Source organism: Phyllopteryx taeniolatus, chromosome 3 (genome assembly GCF_024500385.1).
Source record: "Phyllopteryx taeniolatus isolate TA_2022b chromosome 3, UOR_Ptae_1.2, whole genome shotgun sequence".
NCBI lineage: Eukaryota > Metazoa > Chordata > Actinopteri > Syngnathiformes > Syngnathidae > Phyllopteryx > Phyllopteryx taeniolatus.
This window is the reverse complement of record NC_084504.1, coordinates 12914391-12940494: the sequence shown is the minus strand read 5'-3', so window position 1 is coordinate 12940494 and position 26104 is coordinate 12914391. Positions and strand designations below refer to the sequence as shown.

Below are 26104 nucleotides of genomic sequence, written 5' to 3'. Positions count from 1 at the left end.
CCAATCTGCAGTAAAATTACAGTGTCTTACAGGGGATAAGGATCAGCCCCGACTGGAAAAAGCGAAAATCAGCAAATAATTGATGCTCATTACAACTGCCATGAATTGTTTTTTTTCTTTTCACAAAAAAAATCGAGTAAGTGGGGGATCGAATTTTAAAAAACTAAATAAGCAGGGGATAGGGGGAGGGGGGGTAAATACCATGTATAGGGGTAAGTAGGGGTTTACGTAAATAATGGGGGATAAGTTCCTCCAAAAAATCCGCTAATAGGTGAATCCGTGCATGACAATCTGCAAATATGCAGGGGTCCACTGTAGCCATATTTCGCAGAGGATAAGAAATTTATGCGTGTGAGTATTGGTATATTGTATGTCTACATGTGTTGTTGCACCATTTGTGCTCAAATACCCATTGCTTTAAGGATTAGAACACAGCAACACTATACTATTTGTTAGTCCGTCTATGGCGTTTTGCATAGTTTGTTAGCATTAAGCGAAGCTAAGGACTTTTGTAAGGAAAAGCTTTGTGGTTGTTTTAAATACACAACGTAATTCTCTTTGTTTTATGTTTAGCTAGACAATCAATGCCAACGGGTAGTGGCAATAAACAGCTTGAAGCCTCTTTTTTGAAGAATTGTTCACTATTTGCCAAAGTGCTGCTTGTTGTCAAATGAGTCGAGTTCACTGCCACCATACAGCACTCATATCTCAAGTTTGCACTTGCAAGTCAAAGTAAATAACCAGCTCAATGATGGCTGGTATTTCAAAAAAAATCGTAAGTTGGGCTACTTGTGTCTCAAGGCACTACCACTGTATTACAATTTATGTTGTTAATGCAGGTCAGTGCTCCTGATAGTGTAGGCCTTGCTGTCCTCACCTGGATCATGTAGAGCTGGGCGATGCGGTACTCCTCCACACTCATAGGCATGGGGATGCGGTACTCCTTGATAAGCATGGTGGAAGGTGGGGTGGGGTTGGAAAACGCAGGCTGAGGTGAAGACTGATAGGGTAGGGGGGAAGGAGAGGGGTTTGGGGGTGGGAGAAGGGGAAAAGGAAGAGGAGAAAACTCCTGTTTCCTACAGGCAATGTGTCAAATCAGCCACGCTGACATCTTCATGGAGGACTCCTGCAGGGGGGAAGAGAATTAGATACCATCAGAAAAAGTTGAAAATGCTCAAATATATTTGACATTAGCAGGGCTCACTGTGGGATGTTCACCATGTGCGCTTCCTCTCCATCCAGCATCTCCTGATCGAGTAAGCCCTTGATAAACTTCTCTACTTATACACAGGCCCGATGCTTGGTGTGTGTGTGTGTGTGTGTGTGCGCGCATGTGTGTGGTCAAGACAAGCGTCCCCAGACCTTGGGCTCCATCACATGGTGGGGGCTGACTCAGCAATAAGAGGGATTACAGTTTTAGTGGGGAGCATTACGTAATGTTCTCCCCTCCAAACAACAATTGTACAAATAGCCACCTTGAAACGAACAGACGCTGGGCACAAGGCAATGGTGGAGGTGTACTGTACATACGCAACGTGTGGGTGGCGTGAGTTAGGCTGGACTCACAGTGGATATAGAAAGTCTACACACCCGATGGTTGCACAAGCGTGCAAACCCTCTAAAACTGTGATATGGCTGTGTTCAGATTTGACCAATTAGATTCAGACTCGTGTTCAAGGGGAGTCGGCACACACCTGCCACCATTTAAAATGACTTACCTCAAACAAAGTTCATCTGATCTGGCAGGACTTTTCTCACATTTTTCAAACTTTTCGACTGCTATTTCGAACTGTTCATGAATTCCTTCCACCTTGTCTAAAAGCCTCAGTTGCAGCTGAAGAAAAAAGTATGATGCTTCCACCACCACTTCTTGGTGATGAGCAGTGTTGTGTTAATGCCAAACATACCTTTTGAAATTACAGCCAAAAAAGTCTACCTTGATTTTCATTGGACCACAACAAAATCTCCAAATAAATGTGGGAAAATGAAACAAACAATTGTAATGACTAATTTAAAATGCGGAAAAACTGCAAGAAAGATGATCAAATAAATATTTAATATCTCAAAAGTCATGTATTTTTAAGAAAGCGTAACATCAGAACATTTTCAGAACCTTAACAGATTTAATGTGCCAATTAAAATGAAGCAAAAATACTGCCAGCAGTAAATGCTTCATTAAATCAAACATCAAATAAACATTTAATAATACACAACCACTTGGTTTAGTCATGGTTTAGCAATCTGTGGGAAAAAAAGTAAAATGCCTATTTTGACAGAATATGTTGCAGAAAGTACAGTACATGTGTTTCCAAATGCAGGGAGTAAAAGGAAAAGAATTGTTGGAAAAATAAATACTCAAGTACAGATACATGAAAAATCTACTTAAGTACAATAACAAAGTACTTGTGCCTGTTTACCACAGTCCATTAGTCCGGTTGAGCACGTATGAGGAAAGAAAGAGCGACCTACGCATCCAAATGTGACTCGCAAGCATTGCATAAGCTCAACGTCCACTCACATTTGAGCACGTTTCTCTACTGCCTGGCGCCCGTAATCGTCGCACTAATAGTCCCACTGCGTTACTTATCCGGCAAACAAAGGGCAGCTTTGGTGGCGGCACTTGGAGTTGCATAGCGGCCCCTTGGTCTTACGCATTTTCAATGAGCGCCCTACATTACTTAAGCCCGTGGGCACATGCAGGCAAGCGAGGGCTTACCTAAGGCCTGGTACACACAAAGATTTTTCCATTCTGAAAAGATGTTTTATAATTTTTTTTAATCAGCTACTGACCCCACACGAAGATTTAAAAAAAAAAATAATAAAAAAAAATCAGGCATTCAACAGTTTTGGTCGTCATGTGTGTGGTGTGCTCCAAGAATGTCAACACAGCACACCACACACAAAGATTCTATTGCACCGCTGCGCTCAAAGTCTCGCGTGATCACACGTAATCTCACAAAACCGAAGCGGAAGAAACATTTCCGAATACGTGCCGATGTTTCCTGAACGTTCCCGAAGGCTGCCAGAGCTGAGATCCTGAGATAAAATGGCGACGTTCTCAATAAACAACTTGCTTTGGAAAATACTTCTTGCTGTCTGAGGAACCCAGTTTTATACATAAAACAACATCAGGTAATACATTTTTGTTTTCATTTACGGTCGCTTCTGTGTTTGTCAGTATTGGGTGCGTCTTTGATTGGCTACGTTCTGTGCCACTTCACCATTCTCGGCATCATGACTCGGGAGAAGTCGGCATTCCACACACACGGAGCATTTTGGTCGTAAATATTAAACACGTTCATAATTTAAGATTGTCGCCCCCGACCTGCTTCGGACCCTAAAATCATGAATTTTTTTTCAATGATGTCAGGTAATTGGCCAAAATCTAAACTAGGGAGGATTGATTGGTTGGTAACTGTATGTATGTATGCACTTTTTAAAATTATAAAACACCTTTATTTCATAGATTTATTTCATTTATTGCAAATTATTTTTCAGACCCCCAAGCGACAGCTCGCTGACCTTTGGGGGTACACAACTTAAGCTAGCAGGCACATGCAGGCACATACAGACTAGTGAGCGCTTACCTAAGTGACTATTTATTGTAGCTTGCTTTTTGGGGGAATTTCATCATCAGCGCTCTGGAGGACAAAAAAAAAAAACCTGAGCAGGACGCCACAATTTTTAGCTGAAAATTACTGTCCACTCGGGAAAAGCTTGGACAAAAGTAGGCTCGTGAAAGGGGCCGGAAGGAAAGCCAGAGAGGTCTCAAGACCTAGGATTTAGTGGTGAAGATCGTAGGGTTTGGAAGCCCAAACCTCCTTGTTATGACTTTCTATTAACATGTAATTTAATCCCGAGATCATTTTAATGTAAACTGATGCAGTCCTTTATTTTAACATTTCAATTTGGACTACAGTGAACCCCCATCAAGGACCAAGTCATGCCACGAATATAGAAAATTTGGGAGATGGCGGCAAAAGACTGCTTTTGTCTAAATGAAGCACCTTAACTCACTTCAAATACACCCACCACTATTTTTCTATGAGACAAAGCCCTGTGTAATAGAAAAGCAGTGCTTTGACACCATCTTGGTGCATTTAAAAAAGAGCACAAATATAGCAAATATGCACATTTTTAAGTGAATAATAAAGAAGAGGTTGAATAGTTGAGGGAACACTGTATGATCTTGATAAATACACTTTTTGTTTTCTACGTTGTTTTTCTTAAATGTTGTTTCCACTTTGTTTTGAAATGCTTTCAATCATGTAAACCAGTGAGTTACCTTGTGTACGAAATACGCTATCTAAATAAATTGACCTTGTCTTGCCTAAAAAATTTTTTTTTTTAAAAAGCCTAATTGCATTTTTTCCTCAGTAATTTTTTATCGTTTTTAGAAAACAAGAAAGAAAAAAGGAAGACTTCAGTTGCCTCCATTGACCCTTAGCGGATTACCATGACGTGGATAACTGAGAATCGACACAGACATAAAGAAAAAACACATATTTTAGCAAGCACATTCATATTTTTTTATTGATGTTGTGACAGTAATTTAAAAATGACATAGGCAATTATGCTATAATGGTAAAGATATGTAGGTATGCACATTAAAAAAAAACATTATGACATCATTTATTGCGAATTATTTTTCTGAGCCCTAAAACTACAGCTCACAGACCAAAATTTGAGAACCGTATAGATTATGGCCTATACGTATAATCCCTTTTACAGGAGCACAACAAACCACTAAACACAGGCAGCCCTTTCTAAATCCCTTTCTCCGGCTTTCCCTTGGAACCCGATACAGATGCAAGACCTGTAACACTCCAGTGTACGAGCACCGCGCTTGACCCAAAAAACACACAGTATAAAAATAGCTCCGTCACAATAATCCGGGCATACGCAAGCAGAGCGCCTGACGTTTGCTGGGAGAATTTTCTGGCCCCCTTCTAAAAATAGCCCCCCCTGGAGGCAGTGACGCAAGAGCGGTGCAAAAAAAGCAGGAGGCGAGGATCCCGTTGGCACTTCACTATGGATGGCCGCGAGCGGAGTGCTGCCACTGCACGCCTCATCTGGAGCCTTCTTCTTGGAAATGCTGATCCATTTGAGGCCCTCGGCTACAACCGCTTTTGTCACAACACACGTCGACTACAGCGCTATAAATCTAATGTATTAAGCGCACGCTCACACGTCAATTAGAACAACTACAATAATTCAAACATAACATAGTAATAATTTAATAATAGTTTTATGAAAACGCAATAATGTAATAATAATAATAATAATAATAATGTAACATTAATTTCATAATAAAGGAATAATAAAGAGTGACTAATGGTGAAGTGGTACACTCGCCTGCCTTTGGTGCGGGCAACGTGGGTTCAGTTCCCACTCAGTGACGGTGTTAATGTGGGTGCAAATGGTTGTCTGTGCCTATATGTGCCCTGTGACTGACTGGCGACCAGTTCAGGGTGTAGTTCGCCTTTCGCCCCAAGTCAGCTGGGATAGGGTCCAGCGCCCCGTGACCCTAACGAGGATAAGCGATGTTGAGAATGGAGGGATGGATGGATGGAATAATAAAGGAATAATTAAATGACAATAGTTTAATAGGCCTGCGATTGGCTGGCGACCAGTTCAGGGTGTACCCCGCCTCTCACCCAAAGATAGCTGGGATAGGCTCCAGCACGCCCGCGACCCTAGTGAGGAGAAGCGTTATGGAAAATGGATGGATAGATGAATATTTTTATAATAATTTTAATATAAAAGTAATAATACATTTGTGAATAATAAAGTGAATCATAGTTTAATAATATTGGAACAATAATGTAATAAAAACATTTAACCATAAATCAAAAGCAATTAAATGATAATTTTCTAATAATTTAACATTAACGTAATCATAATTTAATAGCAATGCAAAAAGGTATTTAATAATAGTTGAATAAGCAAACATGTAATAATAGTTTGAAAATAATTAAACAATAATGTAATCATAAGTAAACATGAATTTTAAAATAATGTAACAATAATTAAATAATATAATCATAATAAGAATTAAATAGTGTCAATAATTTATAATGAGACATAACTATGCCAATGTAACAATTATTTGATTTTTAAAAATTACAAATATATTTCAACAATAATTTAGTTGAATGTTAATGCTATGGCAACAAGAATTCTATAATAAGTAAATGTTTAATAATTTAATTTTAAAAATAATAATAAGTAACAACAATAACAATTAATTTAATTTAACAATAATTTAATAATAATGCAACAATAGTTTATTATGCAACAACAATTTAATAATGTAATAATAATAAAATATTACTAACTGAATTTAAATAATAATTTAAAAATAATTTAATAGTAATGTAATCATGTAACAATAATTGACAAATAATATAATGATTTAGTCGCATTTCAATAATGCAACAAGAACTATAATAACGGAACAATAATTTAACAATAATAATAATAATGTAATACTTCTTTAATAATAAATGAACAACAATTTAATAATCATTTAATAATACTTTAATAATGCCACCAAAGGACTTCCAAGCTCTCCCAAACCTCCTTCCCTCCCTCCTGCCAAGCTTCTGACATCTCTGCTTAGACAGGCAGAGGAAAAAGTTGGCTCGCCGAAAATACGCTGGATCACTTTCACACGCCGTTGCCTCCACACGACAAGGGCAGACAACTCAGGCCGTAGCAACTGCTGCCAAGACGAGACGAGACGAGCCGCGACAGCCCGACACAACAATCGCCGATTGGGTTGATGTGCTTATCTAGACGTCCAGTTAAAATGTCAAAGGGCTTACGACAATATTGTGTGTGTGTGTGTGTGTGTGTCTGTGTGTGCGCGTGCATCTGTGCGCAATTGAATTGATGCAAATAAATGGGGATATAATGAGATGCATCGTAGAAGAGCTGGTTGCGGTCCCATTTGATTTAGAAGAATTAAACACCACTGCCCATCTCGTCACTTCAGTGAGTCATCAAAGCGACAAGATTTAGCCCAGGAAACCTTTTTCCTGCAAAACCGCAATTCTTTTCACGTAAAATGACAAACTTTTTCTGAAATTTTTCAATAAAATCAAATTTTTATTTTAAAATTACATTTTTCAGGTTAAAAAAAAAACTTTTTTTTTTTTTTACCATATTAGAGATTTTTCAGGTACAATTAACAATTTTCTTGTTAATTACAACTTCTTTCTTGTAAAATCACAACTTTTTTTTTGTATTACAAGATTTTCCCAGATACTTTACAAATAATTCACATGAAGTTGTAACTTGATAAAATAAAATTAATTACAACTTCACACATAGACTTATTACTTGTGAAAATTGTGACTTCTTCGCATACAATTATAACCTTTTTTTCCAGGTAAAACTATGGGTTTTTCATGTGAATTTTTTTTTTCTTTTTCAAAATTACAAACTTGTGACTAAAAATAAAATTATAAGTTTTCGCATAAAATGTAAACTTTTTTCAGGTAAAAGTCAGGGTTTTTTCACATAAAATGAATGAAAACAACACTGCCAGGTACTTTTAGAAAAGAAAAAAAAACTTTTTTAATGAACATTTTTCTTAACTATTCATCCGTTGTGATGAGGTTCACCTTGCAAACCTACACCTCATCAGCCTTCAATTTATAGTAGCGCGTTTAGCGACCGCGTTTTGCTTTTACTTTAGCTTTGTGCAACACTTATTCCAAAGAAAGGTGCAACCTCAACATTTTTCCTAAATATTCGTCTAGTGTCATGATAGAGATCACATGAGACGTATCACACAAGTTCAGCGAGCATCAGCAGATGAACTCGTTTCGGGACTGCATTTTGCTTTTTATTTCGGTTTATTATGACATTCCAAAAGAAGGAAGGTTTTAAGAAGCTTTTAATATGACCGCAATATAATATGTTGAGGTTTCACTGAAATCGATTGCTGTGTGTCTTAATATTTGTCCGCAGACAGTAAAAATATTAGTTAAGTCAACAATTTGCCTGGTCAATGGTGTGGCAATTAGGATTGTTTTACATAATCAGGTTTTGGAGGTTTGTGACAAAGACGCTTGTTTGATGTCAATAGTGCGGCAACTGTGCCACAAACACGCTTTATTCACGTCACCTCCAATCCGAGCTCATCAAACAGGATGTCACCTCAGAAATACAACACGAAGATTCTGAAGAAGAAGAAGAAGAAGAAGAAGAAGCTTGTGGGATGTGCATCCTGCCCTTGTTCTTTAGTCATCGTTGCAGTACGAAGGGAATGAGCTAAAAATACCCCCACACCCTCTGAGCATCTTCTCCATTGTGTTCCTCCTCCTCCTCATCATCATCTTCCTCCTCATCTTCCTCCTACTCTAAGACTCCAAAACAGCCTTGGTTTGCAGGTGGCTTATACTTTACATCTAACATACACAGGTGTTTAGACAACTAATACTCTTGAGATGCTAGATACGATATTGACGATGATTATAATTTGAAAAGATAAAACTAACCATTTCAACTATTTGATGTCACAGAATGTAAAGAGGGGCCGGCTACAGAGTCATTAAGACAACTACAACCCCAATTCCACCCAGAAACGGTGCCGGCTACTCTGGGCCTGAGCTCATCTAAGATGGACTGATGAAAAGTGGAAAAGTGTTCTGTGCTCCAACGAGGCCATATTTCAAATTGTTTTTGGAAATAGTGGACGTCGTGTCGTTGAGGAAAAAGAACCATCCGGACTGTTATGGACACAAAGTTCAAAAGCCAGCATCTGTGATGCTATGGGGCTGTGTTAGTGCCAATGGCATGGGTAACTTACACATCTGTGAAGCCACCATTAATGCTGAAAGGTACATACAGGTTTTGGAGAAACATGCTGCCATCCAAGCAACGTCTTTTTCATTGACGCCCCTGCTTATTTCAGCAACACAATTCCAAACCACATTCTGTACGTGTTACAACAGCGTAGCTTCGTAGTAAAAGAGTGCGGGTACTAGACTGGCCTGCCTGCAGTCCAGACCTGTCACCCATTGAAAATGTGTGGCGCATTATGAAGAAGACCTCTCGTAGGATTTAAGCAGGATTTAATTCAAAATGGACATCAATAATTTCCCGCTTGTAAAAGGGGAACCATTGTTTTCTTCTTACACCTGGCTGGTGCTCATCGGCCTTGCTGAAAAGGGGACCGCCGTCTACCATGCTTTCACCTCGCATCCAAAATTAGATGACCTTATATGCAAATGACACTGGGATTAATCAGTTACGCGACAAGGTTAAACAAGGATCTCTCATGCCGCGCAGCCTTTACATAACTCGCTTGGGGGGGCCTGGGTCCGATAACGGAAAGGTGTGACTACGCTGTCATTTAGACCAGACCATTAGTTAATTCATTCAACCAACAGGCCTACAAGAAATGTTTTTGTTGTTGTTCTTTGATTCCCTTTAACTTTACAGAGCTTCAGTGAATGAGTGAAAGATCAAGGCCTTTACATGAGACAGTATAGGTGAAAGCCCATCTGTCTAGGATAGCTGCTTCTGATTGGGCAAAATTTGGGCAAATTCCCTGGTTGTAAAAGTACGAAAACGTGCAATCCGCCCAAAATGCCTACTTCAAATCAACATGGCCAACTTCCTGTTCAATTTCAGGCATGGGTCTTGAGACTTTTCCATGCACGCATGGGTCTTGAGACTTTTTCATGCATCCCGCTATGATAGACATCCATCCATCCATCCATCCATCCATCCATTTTCCATACCGCTTATCCTCACTAGGGTCGCGGGAGAGCTGGAGCCTATCCCAGCTGGGCGAGAGGCGGGATAAACCCTGAACTGGACGCCAGCCAATCGCAGGGTACATACACAAACAACTATTCACACTCACATTAACACATACGGACAATTTATACCTACTATGCAGAAACCAGAGTACCCGGCGAAAACCCACGTAGGCAAAAAAAACAAAAACAAAAAAAAAATATGGAGCAATTAAGGTAGTGTAATGCATGTGGGCAAGGACGGTCACAATCGCCACAAATAGAAAATGAGAACACTCGCAAGCAGCTGCTGTAGACCACAACACACACCCAGACGCTTACACGCAGACTCCAGCTGCTGACGTCACTCACTAGACCACACCCCTTAAAGACACATCATATCAAAATTGATTTGATATACAAGTCAATTGAGTTACAAGCTTGGTCATGGGACGAATAACACTCGTACATAGAATCCATGTGCTTGTTGGCACTGAGCTTATTGGAATAACGAATAAACACGGAACGCAGGCTGCCAACCTTCTGAGGCAAAATGTTAATGCCCGAGGCCAAAACGCATTCTCCTTCCCTGCCCGTGTATCCGCGCCATCATTGCTCAAGGGGGAGAGGAGGGGAGGGCGGACAGGGTTGCCATGGAGACACCGAGGGGGCTTACTGGCCGCTCATTGGTGGCTGAGATGGGAGTCGAGAGTGACGAGGGAAGCGGAGCCCACAGAGCACAACCGGGGGCCTAATTCGGATTCTCGCTGCTCCTGCTGCAGCTCGGAAACGGTACGCCGAAAAGTCGCGCTTGGGTACATACTGTACACCTTGGTTTTGAGATGACGCTTGGGTTCACTACGGGTACAGGAAGGGAACAAAACGCTAAAAATAAAAGGGATTTTCTGTGGCGTAAACGGGAAGACATTTCATGGTGTTTAAATGGGGAAAAATTGCAAACTGCCAGCAGTAAGTTCTGCAGTAAAATTAATGTTTCAGATTTTTTAAGCAGTTAAGCAGTGATGTTTTGGGGCTGTCGCTGGGCAACACACACACTTTCAACCCCCTCCAAAGATTTTCCATGGGGTTGAGATCTGGAGACTGGCTAGGCCACCCCAGGACCTTGAAATGCTTCTTACGAAGCCACTCCTTCGCTGCCCGGGCGGTGCGTTGGGGATCATTGTCATGCTGAAAGACCCAGCCATGTTTCATCTTCAATGCCGTTGCTGATGGAAGGTGGTTTTCACTCAAAATCTCACGATACATGGCCCCGTTCATTCTTTCCTTTACACGGATCAGTCGTCCTGGTCCTTTTGCAGAAAAAGAGCCCTAAAGCATGATGGTTCCACCCCCATGCTTCACAGTAGGTCTGGTGTTCTTTGGATGCAACTCAGCATCCTTTCTCCTCCAAACACGACAAGTTGAGTTTTTACCAAAAAGTTCTATTTTGGTTTCATCTGACCATATGACTTTCTCCCAATCCTCTTCTGGATCATCCAAATGCTCTCCATCAAACTTCAGACGGGCCTGGACATGTACTGGCTTAAGCAGGGGGACACGCCTGGCACTGCAGGATTTGAGTGCCTGGCGGCGTAGTGTGTTACTGATGGTAGCCTTTGTTACTATGATTTGCATACACACTTCATGCCTGACTTTTTTTTATTTTTTTTATTTATGCAAACGAGTTGTCATGAAATCACACTGAGATTGTTTTGCATGGCCTTCACACAAATGTCCTTCCTGCATCGGTCCCGAGAGACAGAATTGCAGGTGTCATTCATTAAAAAAAAAAAAAGATGATGCTTAACAATCAAAGAACAAAAGCCTTCTTTGACCATGTTAGGCTACTTCATGGTTTGGAAGATAGCTAATACTTACTGTCTAAAGGTATGTTTTTACTTGATTGTTACCGATCCAACAAACATCGAATAAAGAAACTAAGTGACCAAGGGGTGGGTTCCACAAACTTTTTGAAAACATCACCATTAACATTTACATGAAAATAGGTTTGATTTATATTCCTTTTTTTTTTTTTTCGTAAAATAAGGTTTCTAAAAACTAAGTCGTAAATTATGAAATTCAAGCTATATTTATTCCTACAAAAAAAAAAACATTTCATTGTGAAAAAGTCATTTGTCCAGTAAGTCTTTCTTGAGAAAAGTCAGAATATTATGAGAATTTTAAAGTTAGGGTTTTTGTTGAGAAAAATCTGAATATTACAAAAATATAGTTGCATTTTTCTTAGAATAAAGTCATTGTACCATGAGAAATTCTTGTAAAACAAATGACAAAAGGTAAAAATTATCAAGTCATTGTTTTAAGGAAACGACACTAAAGTTGTTCTTTTTTCAGAAAAGTCATTATAATATGAGAATAAAGTTTCATTTTTACAAGAATAAAGTCGGAATATTACACCACTGAAGCCATACTACCTTTATTTTAAGTCAGTGTTTTTGTAGAGTCATAATTTACCAGAATAAAGAAATTATTTTAGAAAAGTCATTATCATAATATAGTTGCATTTATTGGAGCCCAAAAAAACAAATGTGTTGGGCATGTGCAATTACATTTAATCCAAATCAGTAAGACCCCAAAAAAGTTTAGTTTTTATTAACACTAATATTAAACTTTTTTTGTTTGTACTTTGATAATTGTATGCTTTTCCATGGTTGTAGTAAACATACCCTAACAAGCCACCCGTCAAACGCTATAAAGACACGTGCTGATCAGCAGATAGGTACGGCCATATCACAACGACCCGTATCCTGTGAAGCTTGTGATGGGGAAATAGCAATGAATGAGTCATTCCTCATGGGGGGCGTCGGAACATATGAACTTGAGACGCTCGGCTTGCTTTTAGTCAAATACATCCAACACTTTTGTGGGCTACACACCAAGTGCTCTTCCCAAAAATTGCTCTTTCCGGCACCATCTCTCTGGCTGAGTTGGGAATCACTCCCTATATAATCACTATATAGATGCCTATATAGTGAGTTTGCCATTTTGTAGTGCTGTTTGAATGTGTAGTGAGTTGGGCTGCAGTCATCAAATAGAATGAAATTTAGAATCTATTCTTAGAATTGAGTATTCTACCAATTATCCAATTTATTAATTTAGTAATCTAATAAAAATGATTTTTGCATTATTCAACGCAATTATATCACCATGTGAGGTGTAGGTATTATTTTTGTCCACTTGGGGTCACCATCATCACATTCTACTGTAGTATCTGTGACTGGGAGTGTATGGCTTTTAGAAGGCTTGGCCTGGCCTGGTGAGTGATGTTGGAGTCAGCGAATGAGAGTCAGAGTTGGCTGGCTGTTAACTGGTTTACCCGTCAGTCGATCTGCGTGTTGAGTGACTCGGCATGAGTTGTGGCCATTGTCAGCTGGCGTATGACTGTTCTTATTAGTTTGAATTTTTACCGTTTGTTCAAGAAAGTGATTGAAAGTGCACCTGCAGCTGTGTCTATCCCCCCCCCTCCCCAAAAAAGACCAACAAATATGTTGATTTGTTTTTTAATAGGGAAAATAGCACTCTATAATAATGCACTATATAAAACATATAGTATTAACATGACTAATTATAATGTGAAGAATTACAAGGTTTCAGCATCATGATTAGTTCATTATATATAATATCCAAGTGAGTATTTTTATATTTGTCTTCAAATGGCCGCTGCTTACAGGTGCCAAATTTTACCAAACCAACTTTTTCTAGTATTTGGGATGGAATATTGAGTCTATGGTTACTCTGTAAACACGTGAAATATGAGTTAAAATCATCCAGTCATTCCTGAGTTCCAGACAATTTTCTACCGAGAGGCCTGAAATCAGGTCATTTGAATTTCTGGAGTTTATCTACGTCACTTGCGAAAATCTCCGCCTCCCGAGCAAGGGCCGTCAACACAACAAACAGGTGTGCTCTCCTCTCACAAGTGGGTCTTCCACACGGAGGCAACCAATCAGAGGAAAGGGGGCAGTCGTAGCCAATTATGGACAAAGCGGATACAAAACTGGGTCAAACAGAAGGAGCTGTCAGAGGGGCCTTTTCTGGATACTCGTATAACAAAACCAAGGTGTTTTTTTAAATTAAATGGACACTTTTATACTAATACTATACTTATCCTAAGTCCATGTTAGAGAGTCACTATGGTGGTCAAAATAGCCAAAATATGGGACCTTTAATGTTTAGTTTGCTCATAAATGACAATAAACAGGTTGAAGCTTCTTTTTTGAACAATTTTGAGCAGCCAAACGGCTGCTTGTTGTAAGTTCACTGCCAGCTACAGCACTCATATCTAAAATGTTTGCTCGCTAGTCAAATCAAAAAATCATCCAGACGGCTCACATCTTAAAAAACTCGTCAGTCGAGTCACTCATATTTGAAAGCACCACTGTGATGTTGTTATACTTGATTTATTTGTTGAATATGTATTACGGAAGGTCGACACTGATCAACCATGTTGTAATTATGCCACAGCAATAAAGTAATTAACTGGTTCCAAAACAATTTTTCATATGAATGGTGAGTGAACTATGTAGTCCAGTATATGAAAACCTTCGCTGGGTTTGGAATCAATCACTTATTCCCTACCCCCTAATCACTATATATGGATTTTTATAGGAACTATCTAGGTCAAAGTCCACTATATAAAATCCCTACATAGTAATTAGGGCGTAGGGACTGAGTGAATCATTCTGAACACAGCATCTCTCTCACTCTCGCGGCCCATAAAAGGCCATTTGTCCCTTTCTTTCGTCAAGGTCATGTTCTCCTTTTCTGTGGAAAAACAAGACGTTATCACCTTTCCTTATCAAAGCAAGCACAAAGCCAATAAATCCAGGTACTGCTCTAACACAGACACACACACATACACATATGCTAGACTTTGAACAGCTTTGTCTGAAAACCTTACACAAAAGTAACATGGACTTCCCCAAAACGTCTGTGAGAAGAATGCGACGTGAAGGGGGGCAGGGGAGGGGGAAGCTGGTCTTATTTATAGTTACCGTCAAAGTCAGGTGTCCAGAGGAAAAGAAGAGGAAGCGTGGGGAGCACTTTCCTTCCGGATGATACTTACAGGACCAAAAACAATGAAGGGGCAGCGCTTTTCTTTTTAGGAAAGCACAACATCAATAGTTTGTCTTCTTTTTAGGAAACCAGTGTGAATTATTATGCCACGCAGACAGTGAACCCGCGCTATATCGTCATTCACACTCCCGCTATGAGGCAGCTGTTTGACGGTTTATAGTTAGTTACCTTAACATCTACGGAAATTTGCATTAGCCCGTCTATAGCATTTTGCATTTGATTTTTCGCAAAAGACAAAAAAATATACCTGTGGGTATTGTTATGTTGTTTACCTACGTGTTGCTCCACCAAGGGCTTTAATACCACAACATCAATGCTATTCATAAGCCCTTCTAGGACATTTACCATTGTGTCACAGCATTAAGATTAACAGACATTCCGAAGACAAAGCTATCTAGTTGTTTAAAATACATGATTAGATGAGCCAATCATTCATCTAACAGGATGTCAGACTTTGCCTGACGGAAACAAATACAGTAGTCCGTTGATGACCTCTGAACTCCCCCTCACGTGCACACACAAAAGGCAAATGAACGAGGAGGAAACACCAGTCCCTCCCTTCACAACATGCATACGTACAATGAGGACACCGGATGAGGGTGGGGGTTCTATAAAAGAAAATGCAGGAGACGTGACGCAGGTTCCACTTCCCACATTATTTCAAACGGTGTCAAAATGAGCGTCGACTTAAAACAAATGGATAATCAGCCAGCTCTTGTTGCAAATAGGTGCAAAATGGTGCTTTACTTTTACACAGTTTATGTTACAGCCCTTTTAAAAAATAGATTCATTTTTTTCCTCTCAAAATTCTACACAACACTCCATTACATTTCGTTAGCAGCTAGCACTGCAGTTATAGAATCTTTTTTCGAATCAATTATTCAACTGATTATCTCATCGATTCATGAGATCAAAAAATGATTTTGTATTGTTAAAAAACATAATGTGCATGAGGTGCAGTTCTTATTATTGTCCACTTGGGGTCGTCATCGTCACAGTCCACACTATAATATCTGTGACTCTGAATGTGTGTGACTTTGAAAGGTGGGGCCTGAACTTGTGAGTGACAAGAGTGAGGGAATGAGAGTGCGTAATCATTTCAGCCCCACTATTCACATTCAAAAAGTTCAACACTGTGAACACTTGCAGGAACATTAGTCTGTGCAGAAAAATGATCCCTACGAAGCTTCGGGGTAAGTAAGAGAATTGTTAGATTAATCGTTTCCGCCCTAGTATTCATATTCAAAAAGTGAAGCGCTGTGAATACTTTCCAGATGCACAGTATTTACAGCGCTTCACTTTTTCCATATTTCCTTATGTTAGAGCCCTTTTTTCAAAATAGAATAAATCATTTGTTCCCCCCGCAAAATTCTCCACATATCATTTCTACACATCCAATAATGATTCAATTTAATCTTCAAGGAAACAAAACTTTAAATGTGACTTTTACTGCTTTAAAATGCAGTTCACTTCTTTTTACACAGTTTAGAATGTTTAAAAAAAAAAATCACCTTCGTGAGCAAATGGTTTAACTTTTAGCTTTTCTTGCTTCAACGCTGCAAGCACAACACTCCGTAAAAGGTGACCAAAATAATGCCTCCATGTCGCTGCTGTCTTGCAAGCAGGTGGGCTCTATTTGAGGATAAAACTTGTTAAAGTGCCCCGCAGTGCTGTCAGCACCAATAAAAATCCATTGGCTGTCAAACAAGTGACGCAAAGAAGGCGTACTCTGCCTGCAGAGCTTATTAGCTATGAAGGGGGGGTCAAAACAACGTGAAGGCGTCTTTTTTCACCATATACAGTTGGAACCTGGCCAATAACATTTGCCACCGCATTATATTTTGATTTATTTTTTATCCACAGTTCAATTATTAACTGTATGGGCAATATGTTAAAGTAGAACCAAAGAAGACCAAAAAAATGTCTCATAAATTTGACACATCACAGAAAAAAGTTTTGTTAATAGGCTCGACAACCAATGAATGAATTTTAAAAAAAGCATAATATTTTTTTTAAAAAGTCATAATAATCGGTAAGTATGTGTAATCAGGCTTCAAAATGGCCAAGAATTGAGACATTCTTTCAGTGTGTCGCTGAATGCTCTGAAAATCCCCCGTCCCCGGAACTTTCAGATGTCATTGAGATTAAATTATATGGTTTGGTTGAACATTTTGTTATTTACACAATATTTAAATTTCTTTTATTTTTATACGTCATTCTTACCGTAACTTTCACCTAGGAAACTTTCACCAGCTTGAAGCAAGCATACTTTGGCTCTTATTTAGAGAAATGCGCGAGAGAGTCTTCTTTTCATTTCCTCAAAGTGATGTTATACGATATTGTCTCATTTCTTGACAGCGAGAGACTGATAACAGCCGCTAAGGAATACTTTATTTAAGTGTGTATTAATAAATTTAAATGTCTTAAAAGTGAGCAGGATGGCTAAACCTATATGTAATTTTTTTAGATGGGCTCTTTATAATGCAGATTTTGGTATTTGGTATTTATTTTCATAACATTTTCAGACTATTTCCATCATAAAATTACAAAAGCACTTCCATAATATTGAAATGTTTCAAGTGTAGTCAACAACTATTTTGATAATCAATTAATCGTTTCGAGACCTTGTTTAACTTGGACTAATTGTCCAAATCATCAGAATGTCAGCCTCTCAACAGTAAACATTCTCCGATTTCTGTAGTCCTCCATGAATACAGACTAATTGTACCCTAGTTACAAAATGTCCCTTCATGAAAAAATTTTGCTTTGTGTTTAATCAAAATCTGCTTTTATTTTAGACATAAAAATTATTTCTGATTTTCTGACTAGTAGAGTAACTGAATCACAATCATTCACGTCCAGTTTTTTTTTTAAAAGGTTTAAAATGTCTGAAATGGCTTTCCATTAGGTGTATATAAAGATTTCACTACTTGTGATGTGCCACATTTCCGGTAGGTGGCGGTAATGCAACTGGTTTGTCAACGGCATTTGAAATTGAAGAGAAGGATTTTCCCACCATGTCGAGCTGCATTTGTAAATAGTTATAGCCACAGCTATGTATTGGTTAAATATATAATGATAATGCATTCATGAGAATACATAAATCTGTCATTTTTTTAAATTCAAAACGTGTTTATTAGTTATATTAAATAACGCTCATTCTTAATTGTTTCATTTACATTATCCATGCATCCATTTTCTGTACCGCTTTTCCTCATGAGGGTCATGGGCGTGCTTTCGACGAGGAAATATGCACAGGGATCTCGTTTGATGTGCGTCCCGCATCTAAGATGCACAAAAATTAGCTGGGACGCATAAAGTAAGATCAATCTGCGTTTTAGGAGGCAGCGCTATGGCTTAGTACTCAAGCGTGGTGCTGTAAATCCGATGTATATTTTTATTTTAGTTTTTTTTATGAGACAGGTCTCGAGAGAGACTAATTTGGTTGCATATGCGCCCTAATTTCTGAATGGTGCGGCAAAGAAAACTTTTTTTTTTTTTTAATTCCCGCGACTTGAAAGCAGACACATGAAACCCATCGTGGTCTCTACATCAATCAGAGATTGTGAAGGGCGGGGACCCTCCGTCTGATTGGCTGTGTACAAGTCTGTGTGCATGTGTGTGTATATCTAACATATTTATTGTTCTACATTACAATGTCAATGTTCATTATTGTTAGAATTACAATTAAAAGTGATTTTTTTTCTTAAAAAGGATATAGTTGCATTATTATGCTCTATCATCTATAAATCAGTGGCGTAAAAACATCTACGATACTATACAGATCCAGATAACGGATAACATGAAAATATTGTACATGCAGTATTAAAAAACTGAGTAATAACTGTAATAAAAATCTACAATATAGCGGGACCACGAAGCAAGAACCGTGATATAGCGGAGGATTACTGCATCTGTATTCCGTGATGCTAAATTGCAGGGACTCATTTTTCCCGGGCTGGGACTCATTGTTTCCATGACAGGTGCATCCTGGGACTCAGATACTCTCAATTGTAAAATGATCGATGTATGCAGCACATATAGTTTATTGGCCTGGTCATGTTAAAAGTTTTATTCATATGGATGGAAATTGTATAAGAAATTTAATTACAAAAATCTTAAGAATCAGGCCTAAATATTGCTGTGAATTTAGGTTTCTGCCCTTTGAATGACATCAGGTGCTGGAGTCCAGTTGGCTGCTTAGTCTGCGTGTGAGTTTCTGGGTGTGAGTTGTGGCCTACAGCAGCTCCTTTTGAGTGTTCTCATTGTGGATTTGCGTGTTAGGCTGTTTGTCCCATTCAATAAACGGCTGAAAGTGCCTCAGTGACTGTGGCGCTCCTTGCCCACATGCCAGGGCATTAAAGTACATCAATTGCAAAAAAAATAATTTGACTTCATTCAAGTGTATCTGAAGCTGGATCGTACCCCAAATTTTGGCAAATATTCGACCAAGCAATGACTGATAACTCAAAAAACTCATAAATGAAGGTACCACTGTATTTATTTTTCTGACAACTTTTCACTTGTACTCGCTATATTTGAAAACAGATAACATTGTACTCCTTGCTTTGTCAGAATAGGCTTGTTACTTATTTCAAGCCTTCTGCCAGCCACCCAGCTACCACTGCACATGACCCCCCCCCCACACACACACAGGGGGTGAGCCCATGGGAAGGGAGACCTATGCTGCTTCTTTGGGCTGTGCCCAGCTGGGTCCCAGTGGTGCAGGCCCGGCTACTTCCAGGCCTGGATCCAAAGGCGGTTCCCGGTTACCTGCATCTGGGCGCGGGAAAATGTGATCCAAAATGTTTTCTCAACAAAAGGGGTCCCTTGTCTGGTCCCTCACCCAGGACCTATTTGCCATGGGTTACCCTACCAGGGGTATAAAGCCCCCGACAATTTAGCTCCTGGTATCATTGGGACACACTAACCCATCCACCAAGATACAATGACGGCTCAGGGAGAGACTCAGAAAATTGTCCATCAGGCAGGTAAGTTGTCCTCAGAAAGATGTGCTTTTTATCTATATTGAGCATATTCAATTGACATAAAATCAGAGTGACATGTTGTGTTTTGTTTGCGGCAATTATTTTTTGTTTACGCATTAATTATTCTATGGATTATTTTCTGCTGAAAAAACTAAATAGGTTAAGTTGGCTTTTTACAGACAGGAGACAAGGGACCGTACTGCACCAACTACTCTGTACTGTAAAACGCATCATTTCCAGTACATCGTTTTCAGCGTGCCACCAAGTCAGCCAACACGGGAATGTCTACACTAGACATTAAATATTTCAAAAATGAAATATTGAAAAATAGAGTAAGATGTTAGAGAAGCTGATTGGCTTAATCAGCATTGTGTCATTTCCTCTAGTAGCGACTGAGGTGAAAACAATTTTTTTAAACAAAAAAAATAGTTACACACTCAGGTTTTAACAGGAAGTTGAAATTATTTTTTGAAGAATTGTTCACTATCTGCCAAATTGCTGCTTGTTGTCAAGTGAGTTAGTTCACTGCCACCATACAGGGTTCATATCTCAAATCGTTGCTCCCAAGTCAAAGCAACAAATACAAAAATGGCTCGTATCAAGAAAAATTCATGTCTGGTCACTCGTATTTCAATGCACGCAAGTATACGTACTTATTTTTATTACGTTTAGTAGACCAAGATGATATTCAGTATTTAACTTGCAATGTTCTGTAAATCAACTCCAGTCCACTCTTGTAGCCGAATGAGATTATGTGGGAGTGTACGAATGATCAATAATGAACATTATTGACAGAAATAGTGGGCCAGAAAGCAAGATTTGGTTTGGGGCCCCCAATGGAGGCGTGGAGGCTAGCTTTTACTGCTAGTCAGTAAAATAGCTTTTACTGCTAGTCAGTAAAAGCTGAAAATGATTGACAACATGAGCATTTCCTGTTTTGTGGTTGAAGCCAACTCGCTGACACAGCATGAGGGCGAACATGGTGGAAGGAAGCAGGTTATATAAAAAAAAAACAAAAAAACAAAAGTTATCTTCTCCGGAAACAAATTTGAAAAAATTAAAAAGAAAGAAAGAAACGGAGTGCGTTTTCAACCAGGCACATAGTTACCTAGCAACATAGCAGCCATGACAAAAATTCTCATCACATACCTGCTATGTACCTCGGCATTGGGAACGAGGAAGCCAAGTTGAGCCACCTGGTGGAGCGGGCGGCGGGTGGGGTCCTCTCCGGTGTCAGCGGGAGTCAGCGGAGGCCGCCCACCCGGTGTGGTCCGTGAGGGGGAAACGAGTGTACCCCCGCCCAAAAAAAGAAAAAGTCCCGATTTCCTTGACGACGACGCTTTGTACAGATGACGCGACCACAAACAGCATTGCCGTCGTCAGCGGCACATCCTCGGCGTGTATTTACGCCGTACCCCGGCCCTCTCCACTGAGGTATGTTGCCATTCACGCTCGCATATTTGGCAATGGGAGCGACCGAAAAACACCCCGGGGAAAAGAAAAAGAAAAAAAAAAAAAAAAAAGGTAAAGTTAGCTCACGGGCGACGTACACAACAAAATAAAAACGCCCTGGAATACGTCGCGTTTGACGGGAGTCGGAGGCTCCGGGGGCTGGGACGTGTGCCCGGGGAGGGAAGGCTCAGGCCGACCGGCGGCGGCGACGACGGCGGGGAAGAGGAAAAAGACGTGAAGTTGTCACTCTGCAAGTCTGAAGCGTTGCGAGACTTCACAGTCCCTCAGCAGCACGTCACACCGAGACGCGTCATAGGCCGCAGTCACACGATACACCAATGGATGTCCGGTCAGCCTTTCGAAATAAAAGCTATGCAACTACGGTACACCACACGCTTTGGAAGTAACTCATAAGGAAGGCAGGAAGGAAAGAAAGATGCTGAAGGAAGGAAGCACAGTGGAATTAAGGGAGGACGGGTGGAGGGAAGGAAGGACAAATACATTCAGAGAGCAGGAAAGGATGAAGAAATTCAAGAAGGAAGGCGGGGAGGAGAAAGGTAAGAGCCGGAGAAGGGAGGAAGGTGGATAGGCGTGATGTAAGGGAGGAAGAAGGACATAGGAAGTAAGAGAGGGAGGAGGGATGAAAGAAAGATGTGAGGAGAGACAGAAGGGATGAAGGGAGGAAGGAATGGATGAGGAGGGATGGTCACGTGAAGGAAGGTTGAAGGAATTAAGAAAGGGAGGGAGGAATGGAGGAGAGGAAGGTTGGAGGGCTGCGAGGAAGAAAGAAAAGGATGGAAAGAAGGATGACGGGAAAAGGACAAAGGAATTGAGGGAGTACGGTGTAGGAAGGATGAAGGAATTAAGGAAAGAAGTAGGAAAGGAGGATAGATGGATGTAAAGAAGGAACAAAGGAATTAAGCAAGGAAGGAAAAGAAGGAAGGGGTATAGGAAGGATGAAGGACGGGAGGAAGGATAGTAGGAAATAAAGGAGGAAGGTAAACGGGTTGAAGGAATTAAGGAAACTAGGAAGGAGGGAAGCGAGGAATAATAGAGGAAGGAAGCATGTAGGAATGAAGAAAAGCAGGAAGGAGGGGGATAGAAGGGAGAAAAGAATACAAGTAAGAAAGATGAAGCACTTAAAGACGCTAGGAAGGGGGGGACTCAGTACAGGCAGAATGGAAGGAAGGAAGGAAGGAAGGCAGGAATTAAGGAATAATGGAAGAAAGGAGGGATGAAGATATTAAGGGTAAAGGCAGGAAGGGTTTCCAGCAGGTCAACACACACAAACACAGAAGCCACCACCAGACTTGAAACCCTAACGACAAACCCAAACTGCAGGATAGAAACCCCAACTTGAAATCCGAGCCATGGAAACCGTTCTATTTTTAAAACTCTACTTTGAAACCCTAACCATGACTATAAACCTTACTTATACCATCCTTGCACGATATTATATATGGTGCTTCGTTCAAGTTAATGACACTTTTGAAGTTGTGAAACTTCCGGTGTTTTGTCTTTTTGTAAAAGCTTGACTTGGCTCGTCTTAAGCAAGCACAAGCCCTCTGCTGGTCAAATGCAGATTACACGACCGATAAAAAGTGTTGTAATTTGCAAGGCTGTTTTGACGGTTTTCAAGGCCTTAACAATTTACTCTTACAAATACAATAGTTTTCTTTCTGGATGGAGTGCCTGTCCACCAAGGTTACAAGTTTGGGATTTTTTTCAAATTACTTTAAGTTTTGGGTTTTGTTTAGTTTGGATTTTTTGTGTTTTTCAAATTCAGTTAGTTTTAGAGTGGGTCATCCATCCATCCATTTTCCTTACCGCTTCTCCTCACGCGGGTCGCAGGAGAGCTGGAGCCTATCCCAGCTATCATCGGGCAGGAGGCGGGGTACACCCTGAACTGGTCGCCAGCCAGTCGCAGGGCACATACAAACAAACAACCATTCGCCCTCACATTCACACAAAATCTCACAAATATTTATGATTTACCTTTTAAAATATTTTTCATATTACAACTTCTTTGAAGTATGGTATTTATTTTCAGAAATTGATAAAATAGTTACAACTACTCAAAAATTACATTTTGAAGTAAAAATTGGAAACAAATGGATGGATGAATGAATTAATGTATTCATTTTCATAAAATGACATTATCAGTCAGTGTTATGATTTTACTCTCCGAAAATTGTTATTTTTCCTCGTAAAATTATTCACAAATATTATAATATTCTATTCTAATTACAATTTATTCCACAAATATTCTCACAATGTTAACTTTTTTGATTGAAATGTGGTAGGTATTTACCTAAAATTGCACATTTTCCCCTGGTAGGTCCTTACATAAATTGCACATTTTCCCCTGGTAAAATCACACAAATATTCTTAAAATTTTCTTTGTATGATTACAGAAATATTCCAATATTATTAAAATAATTTTGTAATGTTACAAGGAAACATAATATAACAACTTTTTCCTTTGAAGTGTGGTATTTATTTTCAGAAAACAAAATTTCCGGGCAATGTAATGACTGCAGTCCTATAAAATGACAAATATTCTATTACGACAACTTTTATCTTTGCGTTTGTATTCTTGTAAAATTACATAAATATTCTCACAATGTCAGAACTTTTTAATACAAATTGTTCTTGTAAAACTACAACCTTTCCTTGTAAAATTCCCAAAATATTCTCATAATATTACGATTTTATTCTTTAAGGTGTGGTATGCATTTATTTTCATGAGAAACATATACAATACGACAAAAATATTTCCATAGTAACGCTCCATTATTTATTAATATGTACAATATTTTGGACTGATCTTTTTGAAGGTTTTGGTTATTTGGCCCTTTTAAGGGTAAACGGTGTTTTATTTTACGAATTTCATTTCACAATTTATATGAATAGGTATATAATATATTTTGTATTTAATTTTATTTATAATTTGGTTCGTGATAACAAAAATACCTATTGTTAAATTTTTCCTCCAGTGAAGTCACATTTCCTTACTTGTGGCAAACAGATTGCAGTTAAAACAGTTGACGAAAGGGGGCGACAGTCTGCAAACGTTTTATTCCGCGAAGAAGAACAGCTGGCTGTGTGAATTTGAAGCGTAGAAGAAGATAGACGGACTGTATCCAAGTGTCAACATAATCTAAAAAAAATATATATAATTCATATGAGATCGCTCATATTTAAATATTATATTTCTTCTTTCTACGTACTTTAAGTATGTCGAGGCTTTCCTCGTTCTTTCGCTGCGTATACAACAGCCTCGCGAGTGGCGTGACGCGTCACAACTCCTCCGGTGTCTCTTCAGTGTTGAAGCCGGCTCAGAGTGGACCTGCCCGGGTCGCGGTCGCCGGAAAGAAACACCTGGTCCCCCTGGTTCACCTGGAGGAAGACGAGCTGGAAGAGCAGTTCGTGCGGGGCTCTGGACCCGGGGGACAGGCCACCAACAAGACCAGCAACTGCGTGGTGCTCAAGCATATCCCCTCTGGGATTGTTGTCAAGGTTAAGTGTTGTTCGTAAAGTCATCACTAGTGTAGCGTAAACTAGTTTTCCTTCACTACCTGTGGTTTTATTTGTATATATGTTTGTTTATTTTGATTTAATTATGTAATTTAACGTATACAAAAACATGATTAATACATTTCACCAGTTAATTAAATCCACAATTTATTTTAATTGGAATCTTTATGTACAGTGGTGCCTTGACTTGAAAAGTTAATTTGTTCTGTGACGAACGCTTGTAACTCAAAATACTTCCAAACCTATTAAGAAACACAATTTAAATACATTCTAAACATATTTTAACACAGAAAAACAAATTGCAAGCACAACATGTATGGAAAATACTTTTTGTGCATGTGCCTTTAAGAGGCGGGGCCTAATGGGGTTGGGTGTGCCGTTGGCTAGGCTGAGCGTGTGTGTTCTCTCGTTTGCAGTTCTTCAGAGAGGCCCAGCATGTTTGCTTCAAGCTGTTTGTCACCCCCCCCCCCCCAGTTGAAGTTAACTAACATGTTGATGCTAACATGTAATGCAAAACGCCATAGATTGGCTAACACAATTTACCACAGATGTTAGGGTAATTAGGAACCTTCAAACAACTGCTTCATCTAAAAACGCTTGCTTAAAAATCTGTTCTATAGCAAATGAGTGAATAATGATTCACAACATAGCGGGTGTTTGCTATATCCCTGATTCAGATTCTGGAACATTTGCCTGAATTATCTAGGATCATTCCCAATTTGTTGAGTTTTTGACTGTGTTTCCCTGTTCACGACTTGTCCTTGCAGTGCCATCAAACCAGGTCAGTGGACATCAATCGGAAGCGAGCGCGGGAGATAATGCAGCAAAAACTGGACGTTTTCTATAAAGGAGAGCGCAGCGACATCCTGGTTAAGAAGAAAGAGGCGGAGGCCAAGAAACAAGACAAACGCAGGAGAGCCAACGAGAACTTGGAGAGGAAGAGACTGTTCAAAGAAGGCCTCCTAGTCCAGGCCGCTCCCGAGAACGACTCTGTTTGAAATCGCTATGGATGCTTGTAGCGTTTCGGGTGATCTTTTTAGTTTTCATATAAATTGATTGTCGTCTAAGTTTGGTATTTATAATTATTTGTTCCTTCCCGCCTTTGCACAGTAACCTTCCATTATTGAAATAAAAAAAAGTTATATTTTTATAAATATGTTTTTATGTATTATCTTTAAAAAAGGCGGCATGGTGACCAACTGGTTAGCACATCTACCTCAGAGTTCTGAGGACCGGGGTTCAATTCCTGGCCCCGGCTTTGTGGAGTTTGCATGTTCTCCC

At 39.5% G+C, this 26104-nt stretch overlaps 2 protein-coding genes across 9 annotated transcripts in view; one reads left to right on the top strand and one right to left on the bottom strand.

The window, feature by feature from the left end:
* The window catches only part of LOC133474868 (membrane-associated phosphatidylinositol transfer protein 2-like), a 66615-nt gene extending 45068 nt beyond the window's left edge, over window positions 1-21547 (bottom strand). For 2 of the 7 annotated variants that reach the window (XM_061766980.1, XM_061766973.1), the window contains exons 1-2: window positions 20984-21547; window positions 878-1126 (exon numbers count right to left, since the gene is read on the bottom strand). In XM_061766980.1, the coding sequence (XP_061622964.1) occupies window positions 878-955 (78 nt within the window). In that variant the 5' untranslated portion in view covers window positions 956-1126; window positions 20984-21547. Of the gene's footprint in view, window positions 1-877; window positions 1127-1204; window positions 1303-20983 lie in introns of those variants that run through there. The other 5 variants (XM_061766976.1, XM_061766975.1, XM_061766979.1 and 2 more) reach the window with 4 other exon arrangements.
* A 37-nt stretch (window positions 21548-21584) lies between these two features.
* Window positions 21585-25890, top strand: mtrfr (mitochondrial translation release factor in rescue). 2 transcript variants are annotated; one of them, XM_061766991.1, is made up of 3 exons: window positions 21585-21843; window positions 24612-24805; window positions 25591-25890. In XM_061766991.1, the coding sequence occupies exons 1-3, from the start codon at window positions 21723-21725 to the stop codon at window positions 25819-25821; spliced, it is 546 nt and encodes a 181-aa protein (XP_061622975.1). In that variant the 5' UTR covers window positions 21585-21722; the 3' UTR covers window positions 25822-25890. The 2 variants fall into 2 exon arrangements, with proteins under 2 accessions (XP_061622975.1, XP_061622976.1); XM_061766992.1 differs by lacking the exon at window positions 21585-21843 and having other exon boundaries at window positions 24236-24805.
* Window positions 25891-26104: the final 214 nt, after the last annotated feature.

Coding starts and splice junctions, on each gene's coding strand:
- mtrfr (XM_061766991.1), top strand. CDS start 21,723: ATGCTGAAGGAAGGAAGCACAGTGGAATTAAGGGAGGACGGGTGGAGG. Junction 21,844..24,611: donor GGAAGGCGGGGAGGAGAAAG/GTAAGAGCCGGA, acceptor GTGTCTCTTCAG/TGTTGAAGCCGGCTCAGAGT. Junction 24,806..25,590: donor CCTCTGGGATTGTTGTCAAG/GTTAAGTGTTGT, acceptor TTGTCCTTGCAG/TGCCATCAAACCAGGTCAGT.